This window comes from Camarhynchus parvulus, chromosome Z (assembly GCF_901933205.1).
Source record: "Camarhynchus parvulus chromosome Z, STF_HiC, whole genome shotgun sequence".
Classification (NCBI taxonomy): domain Eukaryota; kingdom Metazoa; phylum Chordata; class Aves; order Passeriformes; family Thraupidae; genus Camarhynchus; species Camarhynchus parvulus.
In genome coordinates this window covers 32,783,804-32,801,357 of record NC_044601.1, presented here as the reverse complement: position 1 = coordinate 32,801,357, position 17,554 = coordinate 32,783,804, and the positions used below count along the sequence as shown (strand labels likewise).

General features: G+C 38.7%; 1 protein-coding gene across 1 annotated transcript in view; it reads right to left on the bottom strand.

Moving 5' to 3' along the window:
• The window catches only part of ROR2 (receptor tyrosine kinase like orphan receptor 2), a 150,724-nt gene that overhangs the window by 8,186 nt on the left and 124,984 nt on the right, over positions 1 to 17,554 (bottom strand). Inside the window, exons 5-6 of the mRNA XM_030968289.1 lie at positions 5,269 to 5,396; positions 1,554 to 1,868 (exon numbers count right to left, since the gene is read on the bottom strand). Of these exons, the coding sequence (XP_030824149.1) occupies positions 1,554 to 1,868; positions 5,269 to 5,396 (443 nt within the window). The remainder of the gene's footprint in view (positions 1 to 1,553; positions 1,869 to 5,268; positions 5,397 to 17,554) is intronic.

Below are 17,554 nucleotides of genomic sequence, written 5' to 3'. Positions count from 1 at the left end.
TTGAAATTTCAGTTCTGTATGTATCTGTACTTTTACACCCAGTTATTTCTGAATTATGTCCTGGAATGTCTCAGCTCTATAGTACACACATGAGTACTCTCAATTCTGAATTCAAATGGAGACTAAGAAGCATGTATGGACCTTTAGATACAGAACATGATAAGTTAAAGTAAATCAGAGATAGGAGTTTCCCTTCAGTAAAAGTCCCCAGATATCAAAAATGAAAACTTTTGCTTCTCATAATCTTCCCATTTTCTTGACAGTGCTCATTTGCTATAGAAATTAGTGCCATATTTTCTAAAGCCTCTTTTTCCTTATTTTCATCTTTAGAAAGAAAGGATTTAGGATCTTCCTCTCTTTAGAAGCATCATTTTCATATCTGCTAGACCCACATCTTTATTCTTTGTTTCACTGCAATCCTCTATTCATACTTTTTGAGTGCTTGTCTTCTATATGCATCATCTGAGCTGAATCATGCATTTTTGCAACATTACCTTCTCCATTTTTCTGTTCTCCCCTCTCTAGCCCTCAGGAATCCAGCTCTCTCAAACCCCACAAACACTCAAGTTGCAGCTGCTGCATCAGTGGCAGCACCACTGGCTGTGAGAATCACAGACAACTTTCACCAGATGTTTTCTTGATTTTGTTCTCATGCCTTTTGCTTGATATCTCTTCCCTGTCTGATTTGTCTCTGTCGTTGTATTCTCAGTTACTTCTGTTTCTTAACTACACTACATTATTTACATAAAAGCACAGAACTAGTCTTTTATGTCCACCATTATGCCATGGCTCCTGCTCCTAACTGTGGATTCAGACAGAATCCGCAGATAGTCAAAATAATCTTATTACACATTGTACTTTAAACATTGGTCTCTTCAAGTTTTCTTATTGAACAATGTAGGGGGTTGTGGTTAATCGCTATGAAATAGAGCAGTCAGAAAGACTGTCTGCATACAATTACTGACAACAGAGCAGCCATTCTACTTTTGGGTGTAAATACAAATTCTTGATCAATACAAGATCAATGTTTTCACCCATCCCGTGTGGGTAAAGGAAGATAATTGCACCCCACGTTCAATTTACAGGATTAATATTCCTGTGGGTTCCCATACAGAAAGAATGAACACTAGGTGGTTAGTTTCCTGACAGATCTTCCAGTGATGCTTCAACAAACTATATGAAGTTAATCAATAGGCAAACAAAACTCTTAAATAGATGTATGGGGAAGCTCACCCAAAAAGGCAAGGACTGAGACACAGGTGGAGGCAACACTTTGAAAATCTGCATCAAATCAGCCAGGTGAACAGGAAGCTTTATATCCCTAGGTGGTTGATGTAACACATTCTGATGTACAAACAGCATCCCTTAGGCTTCCTTGCCATCCTAACTCTACTTTAAAACACTGCAAGATTATCGTCAGTATTAACAAGATAAAAATGAGTAGTTTAGCACTTTCTTTACAAAAAGAATGGCTGATTAAGTATTGTCTCTCAGACTCAGTAAAAGAAGCATCAAGCTGTACTTTTTCCCAGTGATGAAACACATGGACTTACATCGGCTCAGTCTCTCCACAGGGATCCCAATTCTTATGCAGTTGGCCGCTTCCAAGGTGTCCGGTCGCGGGAGGTCTTCACACTTAGGCAACTGTAGCTGCATCAAGATGAGGGGGTTTGACCTAGCAATGTTGTACTCCTGCCTACAGAGATCATTCTCCAGAACTTCACATTCATCCCGGCACAGCTCCCGTGGCTTAGGGGTGCGAGAACGCTCATCGCACAGGGGAAACACAAAGTGGCAGAAGGAAGGAATAGCGAACTGTGAGCACTGGTCAGACAAATGCGTCGAAGTGCCAATCATGGTAAATGCAGCTGCAGAGGAACAAAAATACAGATAAGTATTGATTCATCACATGAGAAAAAACTTAATTTTCCTGTCATTTGCCTTGAACATCTTTATTCTTTCCTTAAGGGTCTGAAAGCCTACTGGTAAATGAGGTAACTTCTGCTGTAAAGGAGGGTTGACAAATGCAGGAAGAAAACCCAACATCCCAGTGTCCCTCTGACATCTGCACAGAGCTTGTAGGCCTCAGTTCCTAGAAATTAACCCAGATGATTACCATTGCTCAGACTACTGGCTAATTTTAACTTATAAGGATCAAAAGCAAAGAAAGGCAAGATAATCTGCCAGGATACTGTTATGTATTTACAAAGTTCCTAATTACATAAAATCTGAACAAGGATTCTTCCTAACTTCTTCTTCCTGTAGACATTTTGATAAATAATTAAGTGTTTTTCAAGGTTTGTCAGGCAAAAAGAAGTGTATCATTGATATTTGGGAAGACATGGCTTTAAACAGACATGAGAAGCCTAACAGGCAGCAACTTTGTGGAAAATTAATGTAATCAGTCTTAGCATGCTGATCACATTAAGATGAATGTCATGATGAGCTGGGAATGTAATTCTTCCCTTCAGCTCTCAGCACCTACACGCTAACATTTAGCTCAAAATGTTCTTGCACATTGCAAAGGAAAGACAAATGTGCGTTTGCATCATGTATCTGGTGCTGAATCAACCTTTAAATGTAGGAACATTCACTCCCCCAGTAAAGCATCATTCATGAGTGAGAGTTGCTAGACTGCATGTTCCACCAACTCACACTGTAAAAAGAGAGGAAATGCCATTCAGCAGTCTATTTACAACCTACAAATAAAGTCTTTCTCTCTTGTCCAGCCCTCTCCTTTCAATCATCTATTTCCTGTGGACACATGGTACCACAGAATCTCTTCCTGAACACCAAACATGCAACAAGAGGCTGCAAATCTAGCTTTTTAGACTGTTTACACCTTTGCTTATTTTAATTCAAAAATATAAATGCAGGAATACAACCACTTATCAGTCATACTGGGAACACTGCATGCAAGCAGACCATCAGGCCTCAAAGGATAGTTGTAACATATGCTTGTCGCAAAGACTAAAATGGAAAAAATAAAACTGAAGGACTGAAGTAGTCACTGTCAGTTGTTTGAAACGCCACACTAAGTTTTGTGAAGTCATTGCATTACAGAATTTAGACCATCGTGAGAGAAGAGTGCACAATTTACAATTATATCTTTATTTTGATAGTAGGTGCAAAAGCCAGCAGTACTGTGTGGTAGCATCTAAGAGGTTTATATTTTATTTATTAAACAGATGTTAAACAGCACAGCTGAGACCTTGCTAGCCAAACACATATACACGGGTCAGGCATCAGGTCTATGTGCTATTCATCATTGGCCTTCCAGTCTTCCAAGCCACATCTAAAGATTTTCTCCAGAAATGTAATTATTTTTTTAACCAAAGGTTGCTATTCTCAACCAATCACATGGCCAGGACCAAAAAGCACAAGGGGTCATGGAGACAAAGAATATATATTTCTCACAAGAGTACAGCAGGGAAATGAAACTCCAGAATGAAAATTCCCCACAGATGTAACCTGGCTAAATGCTCCTCGAGTTGGACAGTAGGTGTCCCCACTTCCCATGCACATTGGAACACACCATCAAAAATTGCAGTTAGGCAGTATGGGCAAAACTGTCAGCAAAATCTCAGCAGCAACTATTCAGCTTTTTTCAACTATTTCCTTTACCTGACAAGTTACTGCAATTTCAAAAGTACCCTGTCATACGGGTATAGAACACCCAGTCTCACAATACTTACTTTACCTATAATATGGCTTACAAGAACCAATAATGCTATGAAATCCTCAGGGTACTTTTGCATAAGATGTCTAGTATGACCCTCAAAAGTATACAGTTTGAAAATGCTATATTATTAACAGACTGTCATAACTGCCTAGCTAGGCACTGGGCAGCTCTATATGGTGGTTCCCAGCATCTTCCTGAAAGAGAACATCAGGAATTCCATCAGGAATTCTCCTCAACTGCAAAACAGAGAGTTCCAAGACCCTAGCTTTGGAAATCTAACAGATAATTGGTAATATTAGGAAACCAGCAGCCAGGTCATCAGTGCCCATGTTCCATATCCCAGAAACTAGTACAGCTGAATCAATAAACATTTTCTGGATAATAACACAGTTTTTTGTTGTTGAATTTGGTTTTGGTTTTTGAAGAGAACATTATGAACCTAATTCACAGAATTACAGATTTAGTAATTCCAGATAGTTAAACACTTCCATTTTGCTGAAAAACATCCAAACAGGACAGAGATTATGTAGCTGGTGAAAAAAGAAAAAAAAGTATCAATAAGTATTAATTAACACCATAATGTTTAAAGAGGCTGGAGCTACAACAGAGTAAAGGAGAAGGGTGGGAGGAGAATGTTGTAATAGCATAAGTAAAGGTCAGCACCTGGATTTTGCCAGTCCTGGAATCTGGTCACCATTTCAAGAACAGGAAAAAAAAAGGACTTGGATTCCTGGATTAACAATGAATCTTCAAGGTAATGTCTTTAGGGAGTTAGAGCTGACAAGTGAAGTTAAACTCTTTTTGGCAACTAGTTATGCTGAAGTGAGAGAGTCCATTAGTGAGCTTTATCTGGCCTGATGCAAATCAGCTCCTGCTGGACTGACCTAATTTGCTATACACTACAACAAGCAGCTTGCTCTTTTCCATGGGTTCATTTTGTGCGCTCTACTTTGTGTACATCAGAGTCACAGCTGCCAAAATCAGCTAGCTGGTATCCAGTGAAGAAAACCCATGCTGACGTACAGCCCAATAAAAATCATTAAGGTTTTGGATGCATGTTTGCAACTCTGTACAAAAACTATGTTCAGAGAAAGATTAAACCTAGGCAGAGCACTGGAAGGTCAACTCTTGTTTTATATAAATCAGTGTGAAATCCAGACTCTGCCAGAATTATGCAAAAAGGAAAGAAGCCCAAGGGAAAGGCCACCATATGCTTTTTCAAGAAAATAATAGATCAGTACTTTTTCACTGTATCACAAATCCATTTGAAAAATCAGAATCTTCTTTTCGAATCCATCATGCAAAAAGCTCCAGTATAAACTAGAAGCTGTTAAAAATTCAGTTCTCTCATATTTCACTTACAGACATGGAAGAAGCTTTACATATTACCACAGATACCCATCTTCCTTGCTCCAAATTTTACTAGCTGCTCAAGTGGGAAACAGGCTCACCCCCTCAAAACCTTAATATAAAAATGTCTTCATCATGGGCTGACAAAACAAAAAGGATGATAGCACTGTTTTTACCTGAATTAGGTACTTTTATGAATGTTTCTTTCTCCCTGCTAAAGATATGTGTAAGCTTACCAGTTATTCGGTTTTCAATTTCCCCTTGCATCTGGAGGGAGTCCACATAAATGGTTCTGTTTCCAATGATCCGTGCACACGCAATTCCCCTATATGGCTGACAGAACCCATCTTCATGGTCATCTTCTCTGCAAAAGACATGTTAGGATTTCATATGCAGATGTCTCTCTGCTGCCAATGGATTTTTACAAAACATATTCTTATAAAAGTGGAAAACACTCAAAATACTGTAAACCTGAAACTGTCCCATTCCCAAGGTGCAGCTTTTTCCTCCAATTCTCTCTTACCTTGGAAGAATTAATGAGGGATCCTGTATACAGCTCATTACAGAAAGAAGAAAACGAAACCCAACAATTAATTTTAAAATAATAAACTAATAATGGAATTTGACATATGAATCTCTTAAAAAGCCTTTAGACTGAGACAGCAACATAGATCTAGTTACATGTCCCCATGCATTTTTGGCATCCAGCTGTACTCCATAAAATTAGGCAGTTTGTTCTCTTCTCCCACTTCTCTCTCCCGCTCTTCATTTCCTGCAGTGGATAGCAGAAGAGATCTTGCCAAGCTTGAATTAAAACATGGAATAAGAGTAATCAAGGCTACAACCTCTTTTCCTCTTCTCTCTAGTGAAAGTCAGTGCCAAATTTCTCTTTCAACATGTATTTCAATATAGTTTTCAATTCAATGAAGCTTTGGGCCTTTCACTCCCTTACATCAACATAAATATTTTGGCACAAAAGCCCTAGCCTAAAGACTCAGTGGTTCAACACTTCATCCCCAAAACCCCTGTAAATAATACAGAGCTGATCTGCAGATCATAACTGTCAGAGAACTGAAAAGGGACTTCAGAGAGAGAGCACTCCCAGAATAAATATCCAGTATGTCATGGGTTTCCTCCCGCATGGCATTGCCTCTGTGCTAGGACTCACTCACTAACACAATGGATTAACATCATGCCATATACTGCATGATGGACCAGAAATAGGTAAAAAAAAAAAAAAAAAAAAAAGTGTCTCTAGAGTAGGGCATCTAAAAACTTAATTAGCTTTTGTAACTAAATGGTTCAAAAGTCTGAGACACCTCTCCAACACTCCAATACCAGCAACATTTGAAGTATTACTTCAATGCTCCTCTGCACTTTGTACTTTATTATCTTTGGATATTAACACCTGTTTTGGTCATGTAGGTTCCCCATTCCTTTACAAATACTTCTACCCTTTCTTTGGATACCACATGAGCAGGAAAAAATGATCAGTAACTACAAGTAAAATTTCATAACTTTAGCTGTGCAGAATCAGCATGAAAACCTGACAACAGCTAGCCAGCATTGCCTGTGCCTACTGCGGCCCCTCACACTGATACCTTATTCTGTCTTAGGAATCTTCTCAGTTTTCCTCTGCTGTGTCTCCCTGATAAAGCCCACCTCTTTAGGGGAATGTTACCAATATTTCTTACACTTTGGCCATGGAAAGTTGGGCAGGACCATCTATACAGGTAGCCAAAAGGTGTAGCAATCACCTTTTGGCTACCTGAACTAGCAATCACCACTTGAGCCGCATCTCTTCTTTGCCTCCCAAAAAGACAATGATTTAACAGGACTCTTGAGAAGTCATGGATATAAGGCATATCATGCAGTTGTTATCCAGATATGGCCTTTATAAAGCGCAATTTTTTCTACATACTCTGAAACTAGTTCTACTTCCTCAAAGATACGCAAGTTTTTGATTAGGGTGGATAAAGTAAAGGAGGAGTCATGGGATCAACTACTCCCTGCAGTGACATTCTTTCACTCTTACAACAAAACCTGTAATTTTGCAACAATCGCATCATGCCTGAAGGGACAAAAATATCAAAGCATTTTGTCTGTGCCTGTTTTATGATCCTTGACCACCTCAGTAGGAAGTCAGCAATTCCCAAAAGGAGCTGAATGAATATGAAACCTCTATTTGACCTCTTTCTAAAGAGTAAATTCATACCCCTATCCTGCAGAACGAAGTCTGCAACGTATCTTACTGAAACTGTATCTCACACTTCAGGTCTCAGTTCAGGGCTCGCTTGCCAATACCAAAAAAGAAAAAAAAAAGCACACTCCAAACAGCATGGGTTTGGTGACAAAAGCAATGTGATCTCTTACTTAGTTCCGTTTATTTATTTTTGTCAAGAACTTTTAAACACAGCTTAGATATTATAAATACACACATATGCTCCCCTCTCCCATGTTATAGTCAACTGCTGATTGTACTAAACTAGATATGACCATTACCGTGGACATAAGCAAAAGTAAACAGTAACCTGATGTCAGTTAACTCTGACAGAAGCGTGGCTGTTATTCTACATGCACCTTTGTCAGGTCAGGAAACTCAGTGAATGCTGTTTGACTAGTAGTGGCATTGAGAGAACAAAATTACATTAGTCTTCTTAGGAAAAAAATTAATTTCAGCTGCCAAAGTGGCAGCAGTGAGAGTCTCCTGACAGTTTATTCTGTCCTTCAGCTATAGATACCCTTGAGACACGGCAAAAAAATCTGCAACAAAAAGCAACCTGGGGAGAGTCTGACAGTACAACATAGGAGTAGTATGAAGCGCAATTCAAACAGGAGCCCTTGGAACGATGTGGGGCTTTGAATCATGCTCCAAACAACATGCCAGCAACTTAGTTGCTGATCAGAGCATTAACTAAAAGCTGTTGAAAACAGACAGAAATACTGCCTCTTCAATTTCCTGCTGCTTGAACTATAATGTCTGCTCTGACCAAGAACCTTGGTGAAAGGAACCCCGAAGAGTTCAATTTGTTCCACTTGCAGAAATCTTACAAGCTATCCACCATGGGTACTTTTTTACCTTTATTCTTTAGTTTGCACATGTTTCAAGATAGTATTAACTTTTCTCTCCAGTGATTTTCTTCCATTTTTTAAGGGATTTTTTTGGTGGTTTTTTTTTTTTACAAAACAGAGTCAGGCAAATGCTAAGTGTTGGTCTTTTTTGCACCATTGCTGGAAGGCTGAATCAACTACATTGCACTTGGAAACTGAATTTTCTCAGCATTCAGTTGGAATGGAGGTAAGGTATTCTCTTACTGAGTGAACTCTGCTCCCAATTATTCGACATATGTTTGACCAGAGTTTGGATTTAAAAATAAAATTGTAAAGAATATGACTAAACAGGCCTTTATTCATAAAACCCCAATTTTCCATACTTCAGGTTCAGTGTTATCAGTTTCTCAGACCCACAAGGTAACCTTCTGCCAGAACAATTCAGTTAAGAACTAAGGTTTCTAATCAAAAGCAAAAGTAGAAGAAGCTCCTACTTCAGTCACACATAAATAAAATCAAAATATTGATGCTATTTTTATGTACAACATGGAATTTGTATGAGGTCTGGAAACATCTTGACAAACCAAGCACTGATAAGCATTTACAAGTTCCTTATCACACATGCACTGCAACACCTCATAAAATACAGCTTGCCTTCAGGTTTGTAGGCAGAAGTCCCTATGAAATGGAGAATTAACCAAGCAAGCAGTGTAGAAGAAGATGCAGATTCAATCATACAGTGCTACTCCTCCCATTGTGAGAAATCATAACTTCCAGAAACATCTGGGTCTATAAAGGAAGAATTGGATGAACCAGGTGCCTCTGAAGAGGAATAAAACCTAGCATGATGAATAGAAAATTCTCTAGATGGAGGTCACGCAACTCTTCCGTAAGATAGCTATCTGCTCTAGAAATACATAAAGAGATTTCTAAATGTCCTGGAAAAAAACATAGTGGACACCACTACCCCTACCCTCTCATTAAGCATTACTTTAATTTTACATATGACACGGAAAGGACACCAAACAAAATACTACTGAAGGAAACACACTGGCAACAAAGACGCTTTTCTTCATGGAAAATTTGAAATGTGGAAAGAATATGTCTGGGCACAATACACTATATGCTATCTCTGTAACACCACCTATTGTTTGCCACTGTCACAGCTGAACAGACTAGAGGGCATAAGAAACAAAAAAGTCACAGTAAAAGAAAAAAGGCAATCATTGAAACTCTGTCTAGTACTAAAATCACCTTCTGAAGCACCTGAATTTGATGCGTGTTTTCAGTATGTATTTAGTGCCCCTCAAAGCACAGTAAATGCAGACCCTGTGGTTTTCCTTAGAAATAGAGAAAACACATGAAGCTCTGTTTTTCGCAAGGATTCACAAAGGGAATTATGATAGCAGAACTGAGAGGTACCAGATATTAATTTGCTAGCAAGACCCCTTTATTCTGATTGCATACCACAAGTTTTTCTTACAAAGACAGCAGAAATTTCTAAGTTAAAACTCTTTTCCTGAAAATAGAAGAGATAAAACACCATGCACCAGCCATAGAAAGAAACTGAGAAGTTCTCAAGAAAACTCAAAAAGAATAAGTTTTTCAATTTAATACATTGAAAAAAAAAATCTCATTTAATAACACCCTACCAACCTCCCCTAGCAATTATATGAACAGAGATACCTTCAGCCTACACTTTATCAAAGTAAACAACATAAGCCAGTTCATAGATTATAACAGGATATTCCAAAGGTTAGCTATTAAAAAGTAGTAGAAACTTTGTTATAGAAGTTTCCTAAATGCAATTAAATTTTCCTATAAATTTTCCCACAACAAATAAACCTCTTCCTCTTTGACCCTCTTCCATGGTGTCCAAGGATTAAGCAGCTTTTAATCAAGAATTGTTAAATACTGAGACCTCCCACTAATGTTCCATTATAAACAGAATGGTAAGGCAAGGACAAATGCACAGAAAACCACAGACCATGACAGATGAAAGAAAAGACAAATTATATATGTCAGCCTATTTGCTATTCTTAGAGAAATACAACATTTGGTATACAGTTGCTCATCTTGTCAGGATGTCTCAGGATTTCTGATAGTTACAACTTGATAACTAATGACAGAGAGCAAGATCAGAGGAAAAAGGATAGGCATCATATTTCAGATTATGAGTTTACTTAGCCTAGTGTGTGGCTACTTCGTAAATATAAATCACAGAAATTTCATGACCTGCAACACTAACAAGAATAAAGAATAAAGAATAAAGAGTCTATGTTTAATCAAAGAGTATATTTATATATATATTTATATATATGGTTTGTTTATACTGAATCTCAAAATCAGGACATCTTAAAATGCTGAACTACAGTTTTTGTAATTTGTTACCCCTACTCTTGATGTATATCATATCATATCATAGCAGTGGAAAGTAAAGCCTATTTACAAGAGGATCACTTTTCAATGGTTATAATGATTTTACATCCCCAAATATTCCCTCCCCCAACAGGCCACAGATGAGATTTGAGAGAAAAGAAACATACTACCCTTGTCATATGCCATATCACATCTCTAAGATTTTCCTCCTTTCAAAAACAGTGAATATACATTAATGTAACCATAGAAAAATACTTGGTACCTTCTGGCCACGTTTGTATATTTGCCTTCAAGAAAATATCAAATGTAGTACCCAATTTCTTGTTTCACCATGAAGAAAAATTTTTCAAGAAATGCTGTCTTTTAAACAACAGGCTTTAAAATTGCTCACTCTCATAGGCCTCCCATTGTCACAGATCATCAATGGAAGTTTTACTACTGACATTCGAGGCAATAGAATTAGGTGTAAATATTTGAAGGAGAAAAAGAATATAATTTTTTTTCAGAAAGTATGGTTTGAACTATTACTATCCATTGAAGGGCTGGGCTAATGCCAGGTGCTTCTGACATCAGCCATAACACAGGGCAGGAATTTAGTAGCACACACAAATAGGTACTTGCTTTCAGTGTAGTCTTGAAAACCCAGGTGTACAGGAAAACCTCAAAAAAAACCCAAACCCACAAACCATAAAACACCCAACACTCCACACATGCACATTTGTGCCCTTCCTGCTGAAGCCAAGAAACTAATGGGTGGCAGGGACAACTTGACTGCTGCATTGGGCCCTTGCCTGAATGAAGGCTACTCTGCACCCACATCATGGGAGAAGGGCACAGGTTTCCTGCCCTGCCTGTATCCATTCTCTGAACCAACAGTTTCAGCCTCTGGCCAAAGGTTTCTGCAAATAACCCACCTTTCCGGCACTTAAAATCATTGTTTGCACATCTTCACCTGCATCTAAAGATCAGTGCTCCTGGGATATCAGGAAATCCATACTGATGTACTTAACTCCTCAAAGACAGACTTAGAATATAAAATATTTAGAATACAGTAAAAGTTTTCCTTTGCACTAAAGGAACTTAAGAAATACTATCAGAAAAGAAGGGGAGCCCAGTGTTAAAAATAAAAACCTAACAGGCAGGGAATTTGTATAAATAGTCATAGCTCAGTTGAAGTTAATGGGCCTATGACAATTTACACTCACAATGGCTATGGCCCGTGACTTCTGTTACCAAATGCTTATTGAGTGTAACAACAAGCCCCAAAAGAAAGATTCCCTTTACATTTAGCACACAACACAGACAAACATTTTGTGCTTTTTATCTGAAAAGTAGTACATCACAGAATCCCTTAAAGAATTTACTGAAATTTCCCATTACTGAACAAACAATTGTGTTGCATTTGATTTAAATATTTATCTACTAGTTACTAAAAATACAGTGTGAACTGAAACTCCATAATCAATGCCTAAAATCAGTAAAAAATAACAGTTGATCTTTATTCTACTGTTTCTATTAGATGATGTATTTGTTTATATTAATCATAGGACCTGAGAGAGCATTTTAAACCAGCTTACAGATAAAGGAACTAATTGAAATGTCATCAGTAAAAACACAGCTACAAATGAAACTATTGTTTGAGACAAATAAAGAGAAGACATTTGTCAAAGAGAAACTTGTAAACTTTAAAAACAACCTAATATGTAGGCTACTGAAAATATTGCCAAAATGGATTATGAAATCAGTACTTTTAAATACAAAACTCAGGTTCCAAAGTCTGTCTCTAAAACATAGTCTAAATAATATTTTAAACATATATTCTAATGTTATTGTGGAAGGAGGAGTCTTTTGCTGCTAAATATTTAAAAATCATTTAAAGACAAGAAAGGGGAGAAAACATCAATAGGGTTTAATCGTAGGCCTTCAGTGACTCATGACCCAAATTGGTCTCCTCAGTAGGCATTGCCTTAAGTGGGTGTCAGCACTCTTAGCTGAGCTGGGTCCTTGATAAAAGATACTACGATCAATTATTTAAGTGGATTAAACCAAAGGAAAATGATGTTGCCTTCCTTTCTTTCACACACTCATCCACTATTTTTCCTGTAACATGAAAAACAGCCCTCACAGGCAAACAAATACAGGAGAAAGAAACACATGAAACAGAAGCAGGTTGCTCGTTAGATAACACTGCATGCTGATATGGTTTCTTGGTATCATATCTGCGGGTATTTATTACTGCTTTGCATCTTTAGAAAAATTTTCAGTGTACCAAAACATGTTGTAGTTCCCAAGTACAGCACATACAGAAGGTATAGACATAGGTGGCAGGGTTGCTTTTACTACAATAACCTGGGTAAAACAGTCGAGGAAGCAAAACTAAACAAGGACATCAGTGTTCTGAATTTCTGTAAGAAATAGAGGATTGTCCCTAGCTGTATAACCAGCCACAATCCTCTTGATTAACACATGTAACTTCAAACAGATGATCTAATATTCTGCCAACAACATTCTACCTTCTGCCTACAAACTCTCTCTTTCAGTTAACTCAAAGGACATTTTTGTAAATTCTCCCTCTGCTTTCATAGGTGTTAGCACGTTGGGATGAAATCTTGAAATCACATGAGTCAGCTGGCAGTCCAGGGAAGGCTGCAGATCTGTTTCGTTGAATGTCAGGAACTTTTAACAGAAACATTTCTGTTACAACCACGGTTAGTAAAAATTTGAAAAGAAAAACCTTCAGAAAACTAATTTCAACACATGGGAACATGAACCTGGTCATGCAGCATTCCACCTTCTCACTCACCAAAGAAGCCATTATGAGCCTTCTTCCCCACCCCTTTTTTTCAAGGCATGTTATCCCCCTCAATGTGTTACGACTGTCTAATAAATTGTCTTTCTCTGACATCTCCAAGGAAAGTGAGCAGGGCCAACAGACCCTCTCTGAAGAGCCTCTAACAAGCAGCTCCCTCTTCCCTCTGCTGACAGAGGAAAGTAAAATTCTTAGCTGTTATCCACCCTCATCCTGCCATGCCACCCTGAGTGAGTGAGTACACATAGGTAAGCTCTAAAAAGGTCTTAGAAAAGTCCACCGGCTGAAAATCTCCGAACTGCTGCTGTATCAGACAGGAAAAAAAAAACCCAGCAGGGCCACCCAGGGCAGCTCAGAGAGGGCTCCACCAGCGGGGCTGCTCATGCCTTGGGGCCAATGCAGGGGACCACGAAGCTCCACCCAGGTGGCTGGGCTTCACCAAAGGAGGGATGTGACTAAGAGATCATGTCAGATACCAGGGAAGATGGGAAAGCCATGCAGGAGAAGGAGAAAAGAACTTTGATGGCTGTGTTGCTGAGAGAGTGGGGGAAGGGATATCTGACCAAGGGGAACTGGCCTGGGAGTTGGGGTCCCTTCTCGCGCTGTGAATGGGTGAGAAGGGCAGCCCACCTTCCACCAGGCTACTCTGACATTGTCTGGTGTGATCCTCTCTCCACTCTCTAAATGCCACCAGAGATAAGCGCAATATGGTAATTTCTTACTTTTACAAAATCCTTTACATCTTTAGGTAGACCTTAATGCATTCTGATTTACCTACAGAAGCAGATTTTATGAACAAACAGGAATTTTTTACTATAGTTCAGTTGATTTAAATCTCCTGATACACCTATATATATATATGTATATGCAGCAAGACAGGCAGGAAGTAGAAAGTCTTGAAAGAAAAGACTGTGCAAGAATGGCTGAAAATTGCAAGTTATAAAAATCCAAAGAGGAGGGAAGGTTAAAAGAAGGACAAAGGAATAATTTAAAACATAAAAATTAAATCCTATGGAAATGTCTTAAAGCTTTTCATTTTGGATGGCTTTTTTATCTCTTTTTTTTTTTTTTTTTGAATTATGGGGAATATAAGCTTTCTACAAAGTACTTTCTGCCTTTTTATAAAAAGTTAAAAAGTTAGAACATTTTTGTAAAAAGTAAAAAAGTCAAAAGTCATTATTATATGTTTTAAGTGTCCATGTCATTAAAAATGTGATCATTTCTGGAAGAATATGAGCACATGAAAAAGTGAAAATAACTGTACTGTCATAATTTTTTTTCTTCTTTCTTCTGTTTTTTTTTAAAACAGAACAAAGATGGATTTTCTATCTCAGTTACCACAGAGATTATACATCTGATAGCAGCGAGCTTTGTAAAACAGCTAGAAATTATCCCAGCATCAGCTATAAATTTGCTATATAATTATATGTAGAAGTGTGCATCTTCCAAGTCTTTTGCAGAACACTTTCATTCAAAGTACAGAAACATCAAGTATTTAAGAACATATAATACTGAAACGTCAGTTTTCCAGTCTTAAGGAAAAATTAGCATATTCTATCTACTTGAAAAAGTTGACATCTTTTAAATTATGTCTTTAAAAACATCTCAGTGACAATATGAAATATTTGTAAGTTTCTCTGCTACTTTTTATGTATGCAATACAAGATAATTCTAGGCAACACTGCAGAAAGTTAGAGTTTGTGAATACTTCCCAATATTACAAACAATTATCATACCCTCCCTTCAACATGGCTTATTTGAGATTAAATTTTCCACAGTCAAAAGATAATTTTTGCCTTGTAAATTTTGGTTACTTTTAGGGAAATTGTTAATGTTTCACAAAATAGGGGCATGGAATTTTTTATTATATTTTATTTCTCTTTAGAAAAAAATAAATTAAAGCCCCAAACACAACCACTACTAGTAGAAGGAGCAGCCACTTGGTTGTGATGCTGTCACATTGTCTTGCTATTGAGCAGACACATGAGACATGGAACAGACTTTGTCTCTTGCCATGAAACACTGCCTGAATTTGTCCAGTCTTTATGTAATTTCCACCTAAATGCACTCATAAGCCCAGTCTACGAGTGCACCTGCTATTCTCCAAACACTGTGCCTACGGCAGGCTTTGCACCCTTTGAGTGTGACACAAGAAAACTGCTTGGCATCCACGGGTATCTCCTAAGGTTAACTGAGGCGCTGCCGTGAGGAGTTTGAGTTGGGCCCTGGAGGACAGGGACTGTGGAATGGGATGAAGAGTCAGGGCAGGGATGCACACCATGGCTACCACCAGGGGAGCACACGTCTCCCTCAAATCGAGAGCAAAACCTAACAATTTTTGTGTCTCGCCATTTCTGTCTGTCAATGGATGAATAAGGATGTGTCTCCACCTCTGGGCTGGTCTGTACTGGAGACAGCAGTCTATTATTAGTGTTATCTACTTGTCATCTGTTCCAGCAGCTGAGGTCTGGCTAGCACGGCTAAGGAATCCAGAACTCATCAAATAATTTTGGTGTGTCGTCATAATTTCACATAATAGGTTTGTTGGTTTTTCCGTATTAGGAAAATTAGCTTTTTCTCCACAGGAAATTCTATGACAGTTTCAAGAAGGCCTCTAGAGTTCTCAAAAATTAAAAAGAAACAGACACACGTCTGCTTCAGCCACTGGAAGAGGGTGAAAATGAACAAACTTTGGGTCTGTAGCTTGCCTTTTCTGGAACTGGGGTAAGAGTGCCCTGAATCACCCAAAAATGCTCGGAGGCTGCAGTGCTCATACAGTGTCGACATAATGCCAAAGGTAACTTCCCCCTTACATTTCTCCCTTTGGACTTGAAATTACTTACTGAATGTTTATCAGACTGTATTTTAAAGACCCCTTTCCTCTTTTTCTTTTTTTTTTTCCTGTGTACAAACAATTAATCCTGACAGTCACATTTTTCCATTTAAACCTTTCTGCATTTAAATCCTTCTGCATTATAACAGTGGATGCTGGCTGCATTGTTCCACAGGCAAAATAGCTCATATTCTGAAGTCAGAATTAATTTATTTTCAGATGCCACACCCATGATGCTATGCAAACATCATTAGCTTGATGTTCTGTGAATAGCAATTGTGACAACAGCACAGCTCTGTAAATTAATGTAATTGGGTTTAACATTAATAAACTGTTCCCAAATCAAAACATGTGGCATACTCAATTAGGAGAACAAATGCTTCCCCAAGTTTCGTATTTCAGCATTTAGTTCTTAATGCTTAAAAAGTGAGATCCTGTATATATTGATACACCTGTCAGTCTGAGCCGTAGAGTATATAAAGGTAGAATGACCACTCACAGCACATTCTTGATGGAGTATCTGAATCCTGAAACTACTGATGTTGTGTTACATTTTCACTTTTCTCTCTATTCCCCAACCCTGTAAAAAAATAGGCAGCTGAACTTCATTACACACTGAGGTTGTCTTCTCTACAATAATTACCAAGTGCAGTGCAAAAATGCTACTTTGCAGCTATCTACAAATGAGTATCACCACAGCAGCTCCAACCTGAAAAGTGACTACATCTTCAACTCTGTAACATGGCACATCTACAAGCATGCCTTAGCTCTAAGATTCAAATTCCTGCATAATTTAGCAGATATTTGAGCTGAGAGTATGTCTTTATGTAATGCAGCATTTTATGGTTGGACTCAATGAACTTAAGGGACTTTTCCTACTTAAATGACTCTATGGCTGGGAAAGCCATAGAAAAAGGGATGCAGCAGGACCCCCAGGCCTGCAAAAGGGATCTGGGGGTGCAGCTGGGCAGCAGCTCAGGGTGAGCCAGCAGTGTGGGCCCGGGCAACCAGGAGGGCAAACCCCACCCTGGGGTGCAGCAGACACAGCATCACCAGCTGGGATTGGGATCATCCTGCTGGATTCAGCCTGGTGCCCCTCACCCTGAGTCCTGTGTGCAGTGCTGGGCCCCACACTCTGAGAAGGGTGGGAAGGAGGTCCTGGAATGGTCCAGAGGAGGACAACAGAGCTGGTGTGTAGCAGTCCCTATGGACACAAGCAAGGCTCCTTGGAGGATCTGAATCAGCATTTTACTTCCTGACTTCCTAACCCCCACCCTACAGCATATCCCTGTAACCCGGTGGGTTAGGACTTTAACCCCTTGCCATTGGTCCAAATCTCAATCCTCCTAAACCCTATAAAAGGGGCACATTTTAGCCCACTCGTGGGAACAAGTGCAGACCAGACCCTTCAAATCAATAAAGACATCTCTGTGGAACCTCCGTCTCTTCT